Consider the following 18,661-nt stretch of genomic DNA (forward strand, 5'->3'; position numbering starts at 1 on the left):
CTATTTTTTTTCTATAAAACTAACTGTTCCCTCCCTGGTAACTTCAGAGGCTGTTTCATCTTTGTCATCCAACTTTGGTTTAATATTCCATTTAATTCTAGGATTCCAAGGCTTATTTCCATCTACTCAATCAGATTGCACCCAATGGAGAAGGTGATGAAATGATGATTGAGATTGAAATGACAGGTTTTAATGTAAGTTCACTTTGGTGCTTTTTATGAGATATTTGTCCTCTTTTCCTTTTGAAGAAACTATTTTGGTGTCGAATTGCTCTTTTCATGGTCTTACAGGAAAAGGATGATCTTAAAAGGGCAGAATACATGTTGCAACAAGCTGATAAACTGGGCTGCAGACAGTTTGTTACTCCAGTTGATGTTGTCAGTGGCAATCCTAAACTCAACCTGGCCTTTGTAGCCAATCTGTTCAACAAATATCCAGCACTGCACAAGCCAAACAAGGAATACGACCTCACTTTGTTGGAAGGTACGGAAGTTGTATATCGAGAATTATGTAGCTTAATCTAGAGTGAAAGCCTGAGTTGCAAGGCAACTGCTCCTCACCTGTCCCCACCCCTCCCCACCCTTCAAGAAGCCACTCTTTTCATTATTATTTTGGTTCTTGTCTGCTTACTGCTCTAGTGCCTCTGTTGGTTTCTTGCTCCTGTTTTGAACCAATGTGTGCTCACTATTTACATGAATGATACATTGAGGCTTTGATGAATGAATTTTATTCGCGCGCCACGCTATGCGGTGGCATGCTTTGAACTTGGCGGCCTTCTGACACCGAAGTGCTGCCGCCGAGCCCCCGCGATATTTCATGCGGGGGCTCATTTAAATAGAGGGGGAGGAGCGGCCGCCCCAGATGACGTAGAGGGGACGGACGGCGCGTCCCCAGCAATGGCGTCCGGCACCACCACACAGGCACTGTCGCCATTTTTAAAAGACTTCAAGCCCTTAGCAAAAATGTTACATTTTTAAAGGTGTATTAGAAATAATTATTTTTAATTAAATACTTAGGAAATGGAGGCCCTTCACCAACCCTCCCTCCGCCAATGGTCCTTTCATTGCCCTATATTAACATAACCGATTTTATTCCCGACCCGAACTTCCCGCTCCCCCCCACCCAACCTTCTCACATTTGCCCTTCAACCCCTTCCCACCATCCCCACAGCCAATTAAAATTGTTTTCCCCTCCTCCCCCCCCCCCCCCCCCGAAAATGTTATTCCTTCCCCCACCCCCTCCCCACCAGGTTCTCGCCTCGGAATTCAGTATGGAGTTCCGAAGGCGCACGAGGTGTGATCGGCTGTAAAATCAGCGTGGCCGGCCGCTGACAGCAGTTAACTTCATTTACATCTAATTTATGTTAATTTAAATATTTAGATGAAGGCCCCGCGACCAAGTGATGGAAGGTGGGGGGGGGGGGTCTGCACCAAGGTCCTCCCACCGTCGGTAATATGTGTGGGCCCTTCTCGACTTCGGGGGTCGAGGTGGGCCTCCCCCCGCAGAATTTTACGGTCCCCCCCTGCCGTGACCCATGGTGTCGAGGGGCTGGTAAAATTCAGCCCCACATCTTTGATTTTTTCATATGTAAAAATTGCTGTGGCACTCCTGGTAATATGGTGACCAACAATATTCTGTTCCAAGATGCAATAGTAACAAAGAGACAGTCTCAAAATTAAATTAAGAGAAGGTAAATAATGTAAGGAAACAGATAACTTGATGCAAGTTTCCAGTGTGTATTTAGGTATGATTCAGGTGAACTCATCAAAAGAGTTTTATTATGGCTATTTGAAGTCTATTTGCAGGCTTTACTTACATTTATAAGGTGACAGCAAAAAAAAGTGTGTGAAATAGGCTGTGTGTCTCAATGATCTTACTAGGATTGGTGAAAGACCAAATTTAATAACAGGACCGCTTTAGCTTTTCGTTTTACTCCATTTCCCACTCAACAGCTGGCCAGATTTAGATGCTGGCTGGCTGCCAAGTGGAAGGCAACAGCCAGGGAATGCTGGGAACGGTCCCTGCCAGTCAAAGAAGTCAGGGTATGGTGGGGATGGGGGTTTGGGTTTCAAATTTTTAATCAATTTAATCCACCCAACCCTCTTGCGCCCATTATGGGGAGCAGGAGGTCAAATTCTCCCCATTGGGTTAGCTTTGGAAATTATTCTGCCCAAGCTTTTAACAATAGATACTCAGTATGACAATTAAGAGATATGCCAAATTGTTTCTAGTACTTTTTCTCCTCCTATCTCTCCTTCTCCTCAAACCTCTCCTATCATGAAGGTGATCAGGCTTGATACATTACTGGTGTTCTGATATTTTACCCAATGGCTATGAATGTTGACAAGCTAATTGACTTGATATGGTGTTGGATAATTGGCCACTTAAGATCACTATAGTTGGAAAGAAAGAACTTGCATAGATATGGCATTTCCTGTTCTCCTGTCCATCTCCTGAACCAGGGCCTTGAGGGCAACATCAGAAAATCCAGGAGCCTGCTTTCTGCCATATTTTGTGTTACCTTTACTCTTCCGTAGGTCGCACCCTTTTCTCCAATGACTTCCAGTACCAGTACCCTCTGCAGCCAGAATGCATTTCTCCTTGAAGAGCTGCAATCTAACTTTAAGTGGTGCTAGCCTTGCATCAACTTAGGCATCCTGCTAAGGCGTGCAGCCGCTCAACAGTGCTTTTAGCACTGGTCTGCACGCTTTGATCATTTAAATGAGAAGGCATCACGAAGTTTGTGTGCTGCCTGCATTACTTTGAATTGGTGCATCATGATCCCCATGTCTGTTTTGGGGAAGAGGGGGGGCTATCAAATTTTTATCCCCAGCCCTCTCAGGTTGGAAAGGTCCGATAGCGCTTCAGCAGAGAATTAAGTTTTCATGCATCTTAACAAGTTAAGAGAATGTAAACATTAGTTCACAACATTCCAATGCTGTACTGGGTTAGTGTTGCATTGTTGGAGGTAGTATTAAATAGAAGTCCTGTCTATTGAAGTGAATGTCAGATACCCTGATGCTTTTCCAAGTGGAGGAAGGAATTTCTTTTTGGTATCCGAGGCAACATTCCTCCCTCAGCCAATACCATCAAAACACAGATGGTCATTCATCTCATTGCTGTTTGTGGAACATTGCTGGTACAAAATGACCACTATGTTTGCCACAACTGTACTTGAAAAGTAATTCCTTATGCGAAGTGCTTTGAAATATTTCAACATTATGATAAAGCAGGTACTTTTTCCAAAGCAAGAGTGCACAAGCTGCAGCCATTGCTTTGATAGACAATAAATACATTATGGTGGTATGATTCAGAGGAATTATTTTAATAATGTTTGGAGCAGTGTGCAAATTGTCAGATTGCTTCAAAATGTGTTTTATTTTTGCTTTTCTTTTTGTATTCCCGTCTGCTTTGGTGAATGCAGAATTGACCCCTCCCATTGTAGGTACTGTATTTAGAGCTGCTTCGTGTGCCATCACACCCCTCTTTCTCCATCCCTGAACCTCACCTCACACCACCGCCCCAACCACAACACTCAGCCTTCCTGTGCTCCATCTTCTCATATTTTCACAACTGTTGGTTGCTTTGTGAACAGGGCAGTTTCTGGGAGTTCTTTGCTGATTGCACAGCTGCCTTCCCTGGAAACTGCCATCATTGTTACATTGAGTGACAGAGCGTGACATTGGCTGTGTTTTTGTTCTGAAGCTATACTTCACTCACATGTCATGTAGGAAAGGAATTACAAAGCAAACATTCAATTGTGCGGTTCTGGTGCTGTAAATGCCTCTGAAAGTTAGCAGAACCCCCAAACATTGAATAATATAATACTTAATAATTATATTGTGTATAGTTTTTTAGTTCAATATTTCTCATCATGGCAGCCCGCATGAGCACAGTAGTGTCAATTTGAAATAAGTAGAAAGGAATCATGCTGATGTTGATTTTTTGCTTTGAAGATTTACAACACTGCATGAGTGTTTTCAATTGTGTAGTGCTAATAAGGAAACTATGTGCTATATATATGACTAAAATTAAGGATGCATTATGGAAAATTCTGTCAATTTCTTTTAAACCCATGTAAATTTAAGTGGCAGGTATCAATTGATTCCATGTTTATACTCACTATAAATATGAATATCAATTCTGGTTGTTAGTGACAACATAAGTCATGAAGAAGGGTAGTCCTTGATGTTTTTTCCCTCTCCCAATTGTCTCAACATTTTAATATGTGATTGAGCTCCATGGAACATCTATATCTCCACCAAATTTCTTTTCAAATTGGATTATTATCATTGTTGTTCCTTTACAAGCAGTAGAACAGAAGGCCAGTTGGATCTATATTTTGAATACAAATTGGAAGATGTGTCATCTTAGAGTATATTTGGATTTTTAAAAAATTGCTATGATTTTAGTGCACAGGTGTCAATTTATTCATTCAAATAATGCATCATTAAATCTTGCTTGTTCCTCTGATTTTCTCAGCCATATTCAGCATGCAGTCTTTATGTGCATTGAAATGACTCTTGTTTGTGCTGATTTTAAGTATATATATTTATATATATATATATATATATATTTCCATTTAAGGATTATTGTCTTTGAAAAACAACGATTAATTTCTATAATCTGAAATTTATTATTTTCAGAATAAATCTGTGTTCTTAAAAATGAGGAATGTTTATGTGCTTCTAACATCTACGGCACATCTGTAAACTGCTAATCTAAGGCAATTATTGGAAAAATATGAAGGTTTTTTTGGTGTTGTACTCATAGTAGTTGCAGGAAACTCCATCTTCACCTGTGTATCTGGGGAAAGTGTAGGAGTAGGACAAAGAAAGTAGTGGGGCATAAATGTGTCTTTTCACAAATTAAATTTTTTTTAAATCTGGAAGGGTATGCTTCCTTAGCTAATTGAATGGCAAGTAAAGTTAATCAGCCAATTTATACAAATAACTATATATTTTTACCTGAAGCTATGTGTCCTATATTTATGAAACATAGAGGGTGACTTCTTAATGAATTATACTCAATAGATACAATTTTAATTTGATTTCCAAATTGATGTCCCACTAATCTTTATTATACCACCTTACCACATCGTTGCCATATTTGTTGTACGTAACAGTTTTTTTTTCACAATAAAAACAGAAAATGCAGGAAATACTCAGCAGGTCAAGCAGCATCTGTGGAGAGAAACAGAGTTAACGGAGGGAATTTTATGCAGTTGGCCACAGCTAATTTGGTGGCGTGTGGGGTGATATAATTCAGCGGCAGGTGTTTTTTTGGATACCTGATGGCAGGATATTTTAGAGGAATTAAGTTGGTGGCAAGTTTGCAGCGTTCCGGGGATCCCCCAGCGCAGTGGCGGATTACATTTATTCATTTAAATAACATGAATACTCATTACCCTACGGGTAGTTAGGATTTAGTCCCACTGCCAGATTAATTGAATTGTGAGTGATATTCCTGTGCCACCCGGTCCATGAATGTTTCAACGTGGTGTGCAACAGTTGGATTTGTGCAGTTGAGTCTCAGGACTGTGCTCTTCTCTCTTTAACTCAGCCGCTAAACTAACACCAGTATTGGAATGGATGTTTGCTTCCAGGCTCCGCACCAGCAAGGGTGAATCATCTCAGGGAATGGTGGCGATGGCATGGGTGGGGGCTACACAGAGGAGCAGGGGAGGGTATTCGAGGACAGGATGGGGTCTCAGGTACATGGAGGAGCAGGGGAGGGTAGTCAGGAGGACAGGGTGGGGTCTCAGGTGCATGGAGGAGCAGGGGAGGGTAGTCAGGGAGGAGAGGGTCGGGTCTCGGGTGCATGGAGGAGCAGGGGAGGGTAGTCGGGGAGGACAGGGTGGGGTCTCGAGTGCATGGAGGAGCAGGGGAGGGTAGTCGGGGAGGACAGGTGGGGTCTCGGGTGCAAGGAGGAGCAGGGGAGGGAGGAGGGCAGCATCCAGGGTGTGCAGTGGCTGATGTTGATGATGAGGCTGGCTGTGTGCAGTTGCAGTGGGTGGTGGGTTGATATGTTCCTCTGAATAAACTGATGGTCATGAGAGGCCTAAAAGGATGGAGGATCACTGTCATCATCTGAGTCCAATGTGTCTACATCAGGATACTGACTGGCAGAAGATACAGCCACAGTCACAGCTGGCAATTGTATATGCAGGGGGGAAGGTATGGTATCTCTCATTTGGAGACCCACAGGTGCATCAGAGGTAGCCAGTGCCCTTTTTTGACATGCAGTAATTTCATTTGCTTAGCTGTGGATGAGGACAGCCAGGCAGCAAGGTCTGCGGCCTTCGGTGCCATCGCAGACTTCGCTAGAGTGCAAGCAGTGATTCACTGTACTCAATTGGCCATTAGAGCTTCCTGGGACCAGCCTGCTGTCTTTGCTTCCACTCTTTAAACGTGTAACTGGCTTTTGACCACAGGAGAAGAATTATGCATGTTTGCACACATTTCTCAGGGACCTGTCATGACTCATACATTTTGAGGAACTCCCAGCAGTTTGCAAGGAACCTACCGAAGTGGACGGATGGATCCTGGGTGACGAGGGTTACCCCCTTTGTACATGATTGATGACACCAGTGCACCATCCCCAAAGCGCTGCTGAACAGAGGTACAATGTCGTTCACGCATCCACCAGAGCCATCATTGAGCACATCATTGGCATGCTGAAAATGCGATTCCGTTGCCTTCACCAGTCTGGAGGGGCTCTTCAGTACATGCCACAGAGGGTCTCATGAATAATCGTTGTCTGCTGTGCCTTGCACAACCTTGCAATTAGACGTGGCAACATTCTGCAGGCGGAGGAACAGGAGGAACACCAGTCCTCCTGAAATGAGGATAACTATGAAGAGGGTGAGGAGGAGGACAACAACGAGAACGATGCTGTCATTGATATGAGGGTCATGGAGAGACATGCAAGTGACATCAGGGAGAACCTCATTTATGCACATTTCAACCAACAATAAGCCACATCATCAAGGAACGTTGGGAGGAGACACATAACAATTCACCACAGAAATTTCTTTTTGTATGAGGTCTTATTCATCCCTGCAATCTTAGTGAAGTGTGGCTGCACTTTCATGTGATTGGCATTTGAAATCATCCGTGGGCTACGACGAATGCGACAACACACCACTGCAAGCAGCGTTAAGTTATGACCATAGAAAACAAAAGTAAGACATGACAGTATTGGTGAAAGTTATTCATCAAGCAGCCATCATGAAAGCAGCCATCACTGAAGAGTGAAGGCTCAAATTCCAATAAGATATAGACATACAAACATATGAATTAGGAGCAGGAGTAGGCTACTCAGCCCTTCGAGCCTGCTCCGCCATTCAGTAAGTTCATGACTGAATTGATTACTCCACATTTCCACCTACTCCTGATAACCTTCCATCCCCTTTCTTATCAAGAATCTATCTACCTTTGCCTTAAAAATATTCGAAGACTCTGCTTCTACTGCCTTTTGAGGAAGAGAATTCCAAAGACTCTCGACCCTCAGAGAAAACATTTCTCCTCTTTGTCTTGAATGGGCGACCCCTTATTTTTAAACAGTGACCCCTAGTTCTAGATTCTCCCACAAGGGGAAATATCCTTTCCGCATCCACCCGGTCAAGACCCCTCAGGATCTTATATGTTTCAATCAAGTCGCCTCTTCTATAAATGGGTGGTTGATGGTCGGCACAGACTCGGTGGGCCGAAGGGCCTGTTTCAGTGCTGTATCTCTAAACTAAACTAAACTAAACTCCAGCAGATACAAGCCTAGCTTGTCCAACCGTTCCTCGTAAGACAGCCCACCCATTCCAGTTATTGGACTAGTTAAACCTTCTCTGAACCGCCTCCAATGCATTTACATCCTTCCTTAAATCAGGAGACCAGTACTGTCCACAGAACACCCAGATCCCTTTGCATCTCAGAGCTCTGCAATCTCTCACCATTTAGATAATATGTTGCTTTTTTATTCTTACTGCCAAAATGGACAATTTCACATTTCACTGGACATTTCCTGAGATGCTTTGCAAGCATCATTGTCGCCTCCAAAAAAACTTCCTCGTATCCATCTGTAACCAAGCAAAACATTACTGAGAGTGGATCAAATTTTGCAAGGAATAAAAATGTTTCAGTACATCTTTGCATTTGTTAACATTTCTACATCACCTGTGCCAACTTTGTACTCTGCTGAATGGAGCCCACGGCAACAGTGATGGAGTGTGGGTCAGATCACATATGGCTCAAGTGGTCAACTAGACTCGCCATGGAGCTCGCCAGACTTTCTACTGAAGAAGCCATACGCTCAGTTGCCTGTGACATGGCAGACATCATGGACTCCTTGCATGGCTCGCGCTAAACCACGCATGACCTCGGGCATCTCCGACATATTTTCCACATGGCTTTGCTGTACATCCAGCAGACTTCTCGTAGCAACAAACAGAGGATCATCATGAGCGTGGGGCTGAGCAGGGGCCTGGTCCCCAGCAGTCCTCCGATTGTCAGAGGACCCGGCTGGCACATGCTCCCTCAGCTACTGGGATGTGCCTATGTCGTGCACACCAGCTTGTGACCCAGATTCTAATCTTAAACCGCCCCCCGCGGACTGTGTGGCTGTATCTGAGTTGGCGGAGGTGGAAGAAGAGGCAGGTGATGGTGCACCCACTGGGCCATTGGCTTTTTCTTGCTCCTCAGAGAAGGCTTCTTGGGGCATGTGGCGTTCTGCTACTCGAATGCGGCCACTTACAGTGGAGACACATGCAGACGAACTTTAAGCATGCGCTTCACATGAGTTCACACAGTTTCCTTCAGTTTCCACATATGGCTGCAAGAACAGAGATGACACTTCAGCCTTACAGCTTGTGGCTCCTACCACGCCATCTCCGCTCGCCCTGCCTCCCCCCTCCTCTCATATCTCCGAAGCTTCCTCCTCAGCCGTGGTCAGCCACCTGATATCAAGAACCCCTCCTCCCTTCTTATCATGCTCGCTCTGTTTTAGTTTAGTTTAGAGATACAGCACTGAAACAGGCCCTTCGGCCCACCAAGTCTGTGCCGACCATCAGCCACCCATTTATACTAATCCTACACTAATTCCATATTCCTACCACATTCCCTACTACCTACCTATACTAGGGGCAATTTATAATGGCCAATTAACCTATCAACCAGCAAGTCTTTTGGCATGTGGGAGGAAACCGGAGCACCTGGAGGAAACCCACGCAGACACAGGGAGAACTTGCAAACTCCACACAGGCAGTACCCAGAATTGAACCCGGGTCGCTGGAGCTGTGAGGCTGCGATGCTAACCACTGCGCCACTGTGCCGCCTCTGGTTGTGGCTTCATTTCTCCTGCATCAGACAGTGCAGATTTGATGACATGGCAAATGATGCATCACAACAATTGCATACATGCATCAACATCACTCATTCTGCATTGGCTTTCACATGGCACATCCAATCACATTAAACAATGCCAATCTTCATTTAATAGATGGCACCAAGGCTGCTCACACATTTGACTGTATTCCTTGTGTACCCTCTGCCTTAAAGACACAGAGCCATGGAAGAAATCAATGGAGCAGCCTCGCCAGGACCACTTACCCTCGCTGATCTGAGCAAGTCATTGATGCACTTGCGGCACTGTAGCCATGTTCTAAGAGTAAGCACACGGTTCGAGACCTCCGCTACCTCCATCCAGGCCGCCTTGGTACTCCTTCTGCAGGGAAGAGGACATCCTGCCTTTTCCTGATGGCCTGGAGGAGAACCTGCAGGGAGGCATCACTGAACAGTGGGGGCTGCCATGTCATTCACTTTTTGGCTGTAGAGAAAATAAATGATATGAAGCTGGTGGTGACTTTCACAAAATAAGGGAGGTAAAGATATTTTGATTTAAGTGAAAGCTTCAACTAAGTTATTAAGATGATTACATGAAAGGAAGGCTGCAGATCCTTGAGGCTGCAAGCACAGAATGTTTTATATGTGGGGTGATTATGGTGCTTGGGGCAGTGATGACAGGTTCCACCAATGAAAGGCCGCCCCTGCTGCATGATCTTACATGTTCCCTGTGCCCATCACCGCATGGCATATTTAAGTACAAAATCACGTGGGAAATGGGATTTGCGGTGGGAGCGGAAGTTACGACAACTTCCGGTCCCGCTGTCGGGAACGCCGCGGCACTCATAAGATTCCACCCAACATTTCAGGTCGAGAATCTTTCCACAGAGGCTGCCTGACCTGCTGAGTATTTCCAGCATTTTCTGTTTCCATTTCAGGTTTCCAGTATTTTGCTTTGTATTTGTGGTTTTTTGTGTATATTTCTTGCTTCATTCTGTAGTGACATAAAGGTGATTTAACATGGTTGGATACAATACAGTTGTTTAAAGGGTCGCAAAAGCACAGCAATGAATCTCATTGTTCGTCTCTCTTGTTTGATGACATTAACTTAAGATGAGTGTTCTAAGCAGTTTTGGATTTTTAGTCAGAATACTATTTGCTTATACATTTATGTAGATCACCTGGTTGCCATAGCATTTGTTCCTGGTAATAACGGCGAGAAAATTCTGTAAAAGAGACTCCGTTTTTCAACAGTGGAGCTCCAAAGAGACTTGGAGGTCATTAAAATGTCATGCACAGGTACTCAAGATAATCAAAAAGGCTAATGGAATGCTGGCCTTTATATCTAGTGGAATAGAATACAAGGGGTTAGAAGTCATGCTTCAGCTATACAAAACCCTGGTTAGATCACACCTGGAGTACTGTGAGCAGTTACAGGCAGCACACCTTAGGGAGGATATATTGCCCTTATAGAAAGTGCAGCGTAGATTTACCAGAGTTAAATTACAAGGAGAGATTACACAAACTAGGGTTGTATTCACTGGAATTTAGAAGGTCAACAGTGGTTTAATAGAAGCTTTTAAGATATTAAGGGGAACAGATAGTTTCTCTCTCTCCACCCTATTTCCACTAGTTGGGGAGTCTAGGACTAGGGTTTATTGTCAAAAAAAAATTAGAGCCAGATCTTTCAGGAAACACTTCACGCAAAGGTTGGTAGACGTTTGGAACTCTCTTCCACAAATGGCAATTGATGCTGGATCAATTATTAATTGTAAATGTGAGATTGATAGATTTTTGTTAGCCAAAGGTATTAAGGGATATGGGGCAAAGGCAAGTACATGGAGTCAGATTACAGATCAGCCATGATTGTATGGAATGGCAGAACAGGCTCAAGGGGCTAAATGGCCTACTGCTGTTCCTATGTTCCTTTGAAGTCTATTGTAGTGACTTTTCTGTTTTAGTGGTGAAATAGATTCCTCTGACCATTGTTGATGTAGATAAAAGCAAAACTACAATGTCCTGACAATCCAGTAGCCATAAGAACTTAAGAAATAGGGAGAGGAGTAGATCATACGACTCCTTGAACCTGCTCTGCCATTGAGTACAATCATGGCTGATATTCCGCCTCAATTCTACTTTCCTGCCTACTCCCCATATCCCTTGATTCCCTGAGAGACCAAAAACCTGATGGAGCATCCACAACGCTCTGGGGTAGAGAATTCCAAAGATTCAGAGCAAAGTAATTTCTCCTCATCTTAGTCCTAAATGATCAGCCCCTTATCCTGAGAATGTGCTCTACCTGCAGCCCCCATCTTCTAGATTCCCCAGGCAGGGGAAACAATCTCTCAGTGTCCACCCTACCCAGCCCCTTCAGAATCTTGTATATTTCAATGCGATAACCTGTCATTCTTCTCAACTCCAGAGAGTATAGGCCCAATTTACTCACCCTCTCATCGTCGGACAACCTTCTCATACCAGGAACCAATCTAGTGAACCTTCACTGTAGCGCCTCCAATCTAAGTATATCCTTTCTCAGATATGGAGACCAAAACTACGCACATTACTCTGGGTCATCTTACAAAAACCCTATATGATTGTAAAGAGATTTCCTTATTCTTATACTCCAATCCCCTTTGCAATAAAGGCCAACATGCCATTTACCTTCCTAATTGCTTGCTGTATCTGCATGCTAACTTTGTGTTCCTTTTACGAGTACAGCCAATTCCCTCTGAACGTCAACATTTAAAAAATTTCATGCCTTTAAAAAAAAAAAATCCTTCTTTTCTGTTCGTACTACCAAAGTGAATAACCTTACACTTCCTCACATCATACTCCATCTTGTTGCCCACTCACTTAACCTGCCTTTATCTAAGTAAGTATAATAAGTAAGTGTATACAGGGCTTCACTCAGAAGAACATGATACAAACAGAATTTAAGTGGAGGAAATAGGTAATGAAAGGACAACCAGTCAAGTTCCTCGTCAGGAGGATATCACCTGTTGGATAATATACAGATTTGATTTAAAGTTCACAGTTTTATAATAGATCCTGTTCTCGAAAGATGGCCGGTGGTAATTTTAAGTGACACAGTTGATAATACCTCAGTCCTAAGTTTCCTACTGGAGAGATGTTGGGGATTATTTGCACATTGTGCAATATTTCACAATTGCAATCTGTCAGATAGAACAGCCATTGCTAGTTTTCCCTTACACTGGAAACTCTATTTTTAGCATGCCAATTATCCCCTTTGTGAATATCAGTCTGGATTTTTCATGTGTTAAAACTCTGCAGAGGACATTGCCTCACTGCCTTGTGTAATAACACAAAAATCCTCTCATGAATCAAACTTGCAGCCAAAGAAAGATTTTTGTTGTACTTGTTATCATTCCTGTGCTGGGGGTGTTGCTGTACCAAATTTGCTTGCCTAAATTTTGCAGCTTCTTAATATTCTGCCAATTTCTGTTAATGACCAGAGGAGTAATGTGCTAATTAATAGAAGTTATTGTCAGCTATTTGTTTAGTTAGCTACATCGTAATGTAGTGAACACTGAACGATAGGGTAGAGCTCAGCTTTTTGAGATCCTCATTCAAAAATGTAGTGCTAGAATCTGAGACTACACAATTTTGCTGAATTAATACTAAGGAAGAAACCACAACTACCTAGAAGAAAACTAAATCCACTTGGAATCCAGTAGTGTATTTTTTTAAATTCATTTCTGGGATGTGGCATCACTTTGTTGCCCATCCCTAATTACCCATTGACTGAGTGGCTTGCTAGGCCATTTCAGAGGGCTTTTTTTTTAAGTCAACCACATTGCTGTGGGTCTGGAGTCACATGTAGGCCAGACCACATAAGGATGACAGATTTCCTTCCCTAAAGGACATTAGTCAACCAGATGGATTTTCACAACAATCGACAATGGTTTCATGGTCACCATTAGACTAGCTTTTAATTCCAGATTTATTCATTGAATTCAAATTTCACCATCTGCCATGGTGGATTCGAACCCATGTCCCCAGAGCATTAACTTGGGTTCTGGATTACTAGTCCAGCGACTGTGCAGGAGTAACAGCCCTCCACGATGAAGAAATTTCAACTAATGTTTTAAGGAGTTAATAAAAGAATTGTTAAAATTGAACAGAACTTTGAATCAAAATTATGCTTGCAAGCTGTATCAGCAGATGTTACTGTGGAACAAATCATTTCAAATGTATGAAAATGCACTAAAGCTGTACTGTACATGTCATGGCCCATAATTTGCTGTAGCAGGGCAATGAATGGCATCTGCCTTTAGTTAGACTTGTCCTTGCCCACTTAATTATGATGATATTTTGCAATGCAAGTTGTTGAAAGTGTGAGCTGATAATGTTGCAGTGAGGGAAACTGGGTGTCTGGGATCTGAATGAACAGGACAAGCAATTGCATATCTCCTTAGCGATCAGACTGAAGGAATGTAAAATTAACAGTATAAGGACTGAGAGGGAAAGGGTAAATTAGAGTGGGTGAATTCACGGTCAAATCAGGTACAGAAAGGGAAATAGAGAGACAAAGAAAGATTGGTTTGAGGGATAAAAAGACAAAAAAGATCATTTTAAATTTTACATTTTTAAAGATTGAGCAAAAGAAAAAGAAAGGCTTGCATTTAGATAGTGCCTTTCCTAACCTCAAGGAATCCCAAAGTGCTTTACAGACAATGAAATACTTTTTAAAGTGTGGTCACTGTTGAAATGCAAGGAACAACACTTAAAGCCCGAACAGACAAGACACCACACTTGTAATAGTTAATTTCCAGTGCCAGAGAGGTGTATTGGCAGTAATTAACACTTAGCACATTGTTAAAAGAATCTCTGAAAGCTAATCCAGGCTTAATTAAATATATGAAGATCTTAAATGGCTCCAGGGCCGGCTCTTTGCATCATTTCACATCAGCTCTCACCTTCTGTGGTGAATCAACTTTGATTCTGCTGTGTAAATACAGTATCTTTACATCGTTCAATACATTTCAGTCGTGAGCCAAACAGAGATGCTGTTCCGCAAATTGAACAGCGGAGCTTTGCATCTCGGACAGCATCTTTTGGATTTCAACGTGTAGCCGCGCATCTGCCCTCGCTTTAAGTTGTTGTAGCATCTACACAAAATACGAACGTACAAACATATGAATTAGGAGCAGAAGTAGGCCATTCGGTCCCTCCAGCTTGCTCTGCCATTCAGTAAGATCATGGCTGATCTGATAATAGCATTTATAAAGTAACTAGCAGGACATGACTGTTGTGTACACAGTAGGTGCATCAAAATGACTGACAGAACAATAAAATCATTTCAGAGAATCAACTAGTTTTTCTACCTCTCCCCTTGCCTTCTGCACCAGTCTTTAACCAGTTCTTTAACTCTGTTTGTCACACCACTCAGTTCTTTTTCCCCCATTAATCCTGTATTGTTGTAGGTGAATCAAGGGAAGAGAGAACCTTCAGGAACTGGATGAATTCTCAGGGCGTGAGTCCCTTTGTCAATCACCTTTACAGGTAAAACATGTTTATCTTCAGTTTGATGTTTCTTCTATAATGAAGTGAATGCTATGTAATACTGTTGCTCCTATGGAAGTTTTAGGTACTGAAAAATTACGTATGTTTCCTGGCTCCTTTGCATAGTAGAACACTGCTCTATTTAATGACACCAGTCATCTATGAGTCCAAAAACTTAATGAACTTGCAATTAACTTTTCCTTTTTCCTAACTCTTGAATATATTTTTGTGAAAAATAATATATAGTAAAGGAGTCATTGTAGAGCTCGGGGAAACACTGCTTCCCATTAGATCACTTTCTGTTTCTGCTGTTTGTCCCAATTTGTTCAAATATTTCCCAGTAGTTTTCAGGTAGGCATATGTACAGAGTTGTATCAAATGCTTTCCGTATAGAGGTTTGGATTTTATGCACCCGCTGCCGGGAGCGGCGGCGGGCGACTAAAATAGTGGCCCACACGTGCGAGCAGCGCGCCACCATGCCGATGCGATCTTCCTCGCGGCGGCCCACAATAGTACGCTGGTGCCATTTTTAAAGCCCTGCCAGCTAATTAAAATTTTTAAAGTTTATATCCTCCTCGCTGCACTGTTTAAATATCTGCTGCCCCTTTTCCACCCCCAATAACAATAGAATTCATGATTTGCCCTCTTTCTCCACCGCCCCCCGCTCCCCCGCCGAAAACATTTATTTTCCACACTTGACCTTTTCCCCCTCAAACTGAATAAAGTGCACGGATTACCCCTTCCCACCATCCCCTACACTAATGATGTAAATTTGACCCCATACCCCCCCCCACCCCGACACTAAAAATCTTATGTTCATCACTTCCGCACCACTGCGGTGCCTGCTTTCCCCAGACAGGAAAGTGAACGCATGTCAGTGCTGGCCACTGCTCGGAAGATTGTGGTCCGACGATAAGGTTGGAGTCAATTTTATATAAATGTATACATTCTGCTAATTTGAATATTTTAATCTGGGTCCCATTGCCGCCACGGAGCGTCGCCCCTGCCGGGAAGATCGTGCCCGGCCCTCCCGGGTTGCACATTGGATAAATAAACTACATGATTATAAATATACAATAAATGGAATAGAATTATTAAAAGGGATACTTGGAATAGGACTCTAGAACAATCGGAGATTCATTTTCAAATGTCTAGACAATATGGCACAACTAATAGAATATTGGAATAAATCTGTAGAGGTTATGCAAATACTGTATAATACATCAGTTAAACCACATCTGGTACACTGGGGTAAAATTGCATCTTCTCTATCTTGATGTAATCTGGCAGTGTGGCATCTCCCACCCATTGTAGAATCTGTATTGTATTCCATTGGTGCTCATGATAATTTGGGAGAGCTTAATCGGGACGACTAAGGCAAAAAGAGACAGAAACCAACAATCTGCATCCTCAAAAATACGTTAGAAATCCACCAAGTTCAATAGCTTACAGATCCCTATGATCTGAGTGCCTGCAATCAAATGCCCCTTTAAACAGAAGCGTCCACTCGGTCAGTGCCTGAAACTAATCCTGTGAAGTTTTACTCAATTGCTTTGGACTCCTAATTACAGTTACTGGGGGATAGGTCATGGGGGAGAGTCTGAACTGTTCTTGAACTAGGATGGGGTTTGTGTTGGATTTTTTTTTTTCTTTTGCCTTCACTCAGGATGTCATTTTTAACAAATTCTTAATGGCTCAGCTGACATCAGGCATATCCTGTATATAGAATTACAGGCATATGTACCAGGATTCTAACCAATGCCTGGCATGAAGCATCAATTTATAACTGCTGGATCAGAATCCTGCAATTCCCTACCAAACACCTTTCTCGGAGCACCAATAGGACAAGGACTGAAAGTGTTCAAAGGGAAGGCCCACCACCATCTTCTCAGGGCAAATAGGGATAAGCAATAAAATTGTGCCTTTGCCAGCGTCTGTCACATCCTTTGAACAAATAAAGAAAACACTGTAATTAGAACAAAATACTGCGGATGCTGGAACTCTGAAATGAGAACAGAAAGTGCCGGAAATACTCAGCATGTCTGGCAGCAGCTGTGTAGAGAGAAACAGAGTTAACGTTTCCGGTCTGTGACCTTTCATCAGAACTGGCAAAAGTTAGAAGTTTGAGCAAGTGAAAGGGGGGGAGGGGGAAACAACAACAAAAGGGAAGGTGGAGGGGAGGAGAGAATAAATGACAGAAGTGTCATGGAACAGAAGGCAAATGGAGTGCTAAATAGTTGGAGTAAAAGACAAAGCATTTGTCCTGAGTGAGTGCTAAAGGCAAAGTAATGAACAGCTCTGTCCAAAAGGAAAAACATGAACAACAAGTTTAAGACTAGCACATGGCTAGAAAATAAAGAATTGAAATAAATAAAGTAATAGAAATAATGGGACTCATGGTCTGAAATTACTGAACTCAATATTGAGCCCAGAAGGCTGTAATCGGAAGATGAGGTGCTGTTCCTCGAGCTTGTGTTGAGCTTCACTGGAACACTGCAGCAGGCTGAGGACAGAAATATGGGTGGGTGAGCAGGGTGGTGAATTAAAATGGCAAGCAACCGGAAGCTCAGACCGAACGAAGGTGTTCTGCAAAGCAGTCACCCAATCTGCAGTTGGTCGTTGTGAAAACATTGTGCTGTATTGGCACCCTTCACCAGAGCAGGTTTATTTGATAAAAAGAAAAAACTGCATATGCTAGAAACCAGAAATAAAAACAGAACATGGTATCCATGTGTTGCAGCTTAGCAGGTCAGTCAGCATCTGCAAAGAGAAAAAAAAGGTTTTGACATTCTGGTTATGCACATTTCATCATTATGCTTGTTTGACACTTTTTATAAAGTTGCACATGCTCACCTACTGCTGTTTTCCTTCAATCCAGTGACCTGATTGATGGCTTAGTAATATTCCAGTTATATGAGAATGTCACTGTGGCAGTAGATTGGAACCGTGTCAACAGGCCTCCCTATCCAGTACTTGGGGGTAACATGAAGAAAGTATGTTGAATTAATTATCTCCTTTTAATCAAACTGTGAACACTAATAATGCTTTTTTAAGGATCCGTGCTTTTTCTTTGTGATGGACATGGATTTATCTCATAAATATTAGATAAGTGACTTATTTGGTGACATAGTTATTCTATAATAAATCTGGAAGAATCTGGTCATTCTTGCTGTCTGAACCATTTGGTTCTTAATTTTTCCTGTTTTCTCCCCATGCTAAAAATGTTGACTCATGATGGAGTACATTTGCACAGGTACCAGTTAGCTTCCTGTACCTCAGCCAAGTGGCCAATCTTCATGTGTCAGTCTAGACCAGGGTTGTTCAACCTTTTCGCCTGGGGGGTGGGGCCTCATTACAATTTTTGCCTTACATGGGGGCCAGTGAGAGAATTTTGGAAACATAAAGGCATTAAAATTTATCTTACTATTAATCAAAACAGCAACAAATTACATTTTTTGTGAAGAAGCTTTAAATAAGAAGACTTATTTATTGACTTACTTTCTCTTCACTATGTTGGGCACTGATTTAGTGAGCAAGCTGGCATTTTACTTGCACAAGTAGTCAGTGTTTGCCCACATACTTGTAGCGATGCGGCGAATTCCCAATAGATATCATTCTGTCAGGAATGATCTTGATCAATCTCTCTCCCTCTCTCTTTATCCACCCCTCTCTTTCTCTCTTCCCTCTCTCTCTGTCCCCCCTCTCTCTCTCTCTCTCTGTCCCCCCCCCTCTCTCTCTCTCTCTCTCTGTCTCTCTCTCTGTCCCCACCCCTCTCTCTCTCTCTCTCTCTCTCTCTCTCTGTCCCA

General features: G+C 42.7%; 1 protein-coding gene across 3 annotated transcripts in view; it reads left to right on the plus strand.

The window, feature by feature from the left end:
- LOC137375407 (plastin-1-like) overlaps nt 1–18,661 on the plus strand; it is a 176,399-nt gene that overhangs the window by 126,303 nt on the left and 31,435 nt on the right. For all 3 annotated transcript variants that reach the window (XM_068042586.1, XM_068042585.1, XM_068042587.1), the window contains exons 9-12: nt 102–194; nt 291–483; nt 14,777–14,855; nt 17,734–17,848. In XM_068042586.1, coding sequence (XP_067898687.1) covers nt 102–194; nt 291–483; nt 14,777–14,855; nt 17,734–17,848 — 480 coding nt within the window. The remainder of the gene's footprint in view (nt 1–101; nt 195–290; nt 484–14,776; nt 14,856–17,733; nt 17,849–18,661) is intronic.

This window comes from Heterodontus francisci, chromosome 11 (assembly GCF_036365525.1).
Source record: "Heterodontus francisci isolate sHetFra1 chromosome 11, sHetFra1.hap1, whole genome shotgun sequence".
Taxonomy (NCBI): Eukaryota; Metazoa; Chordata; class Chondrichthyes; order Heterodontiformes; family Heterodontidae; genus Heterodontus; species Heterodontus francisci.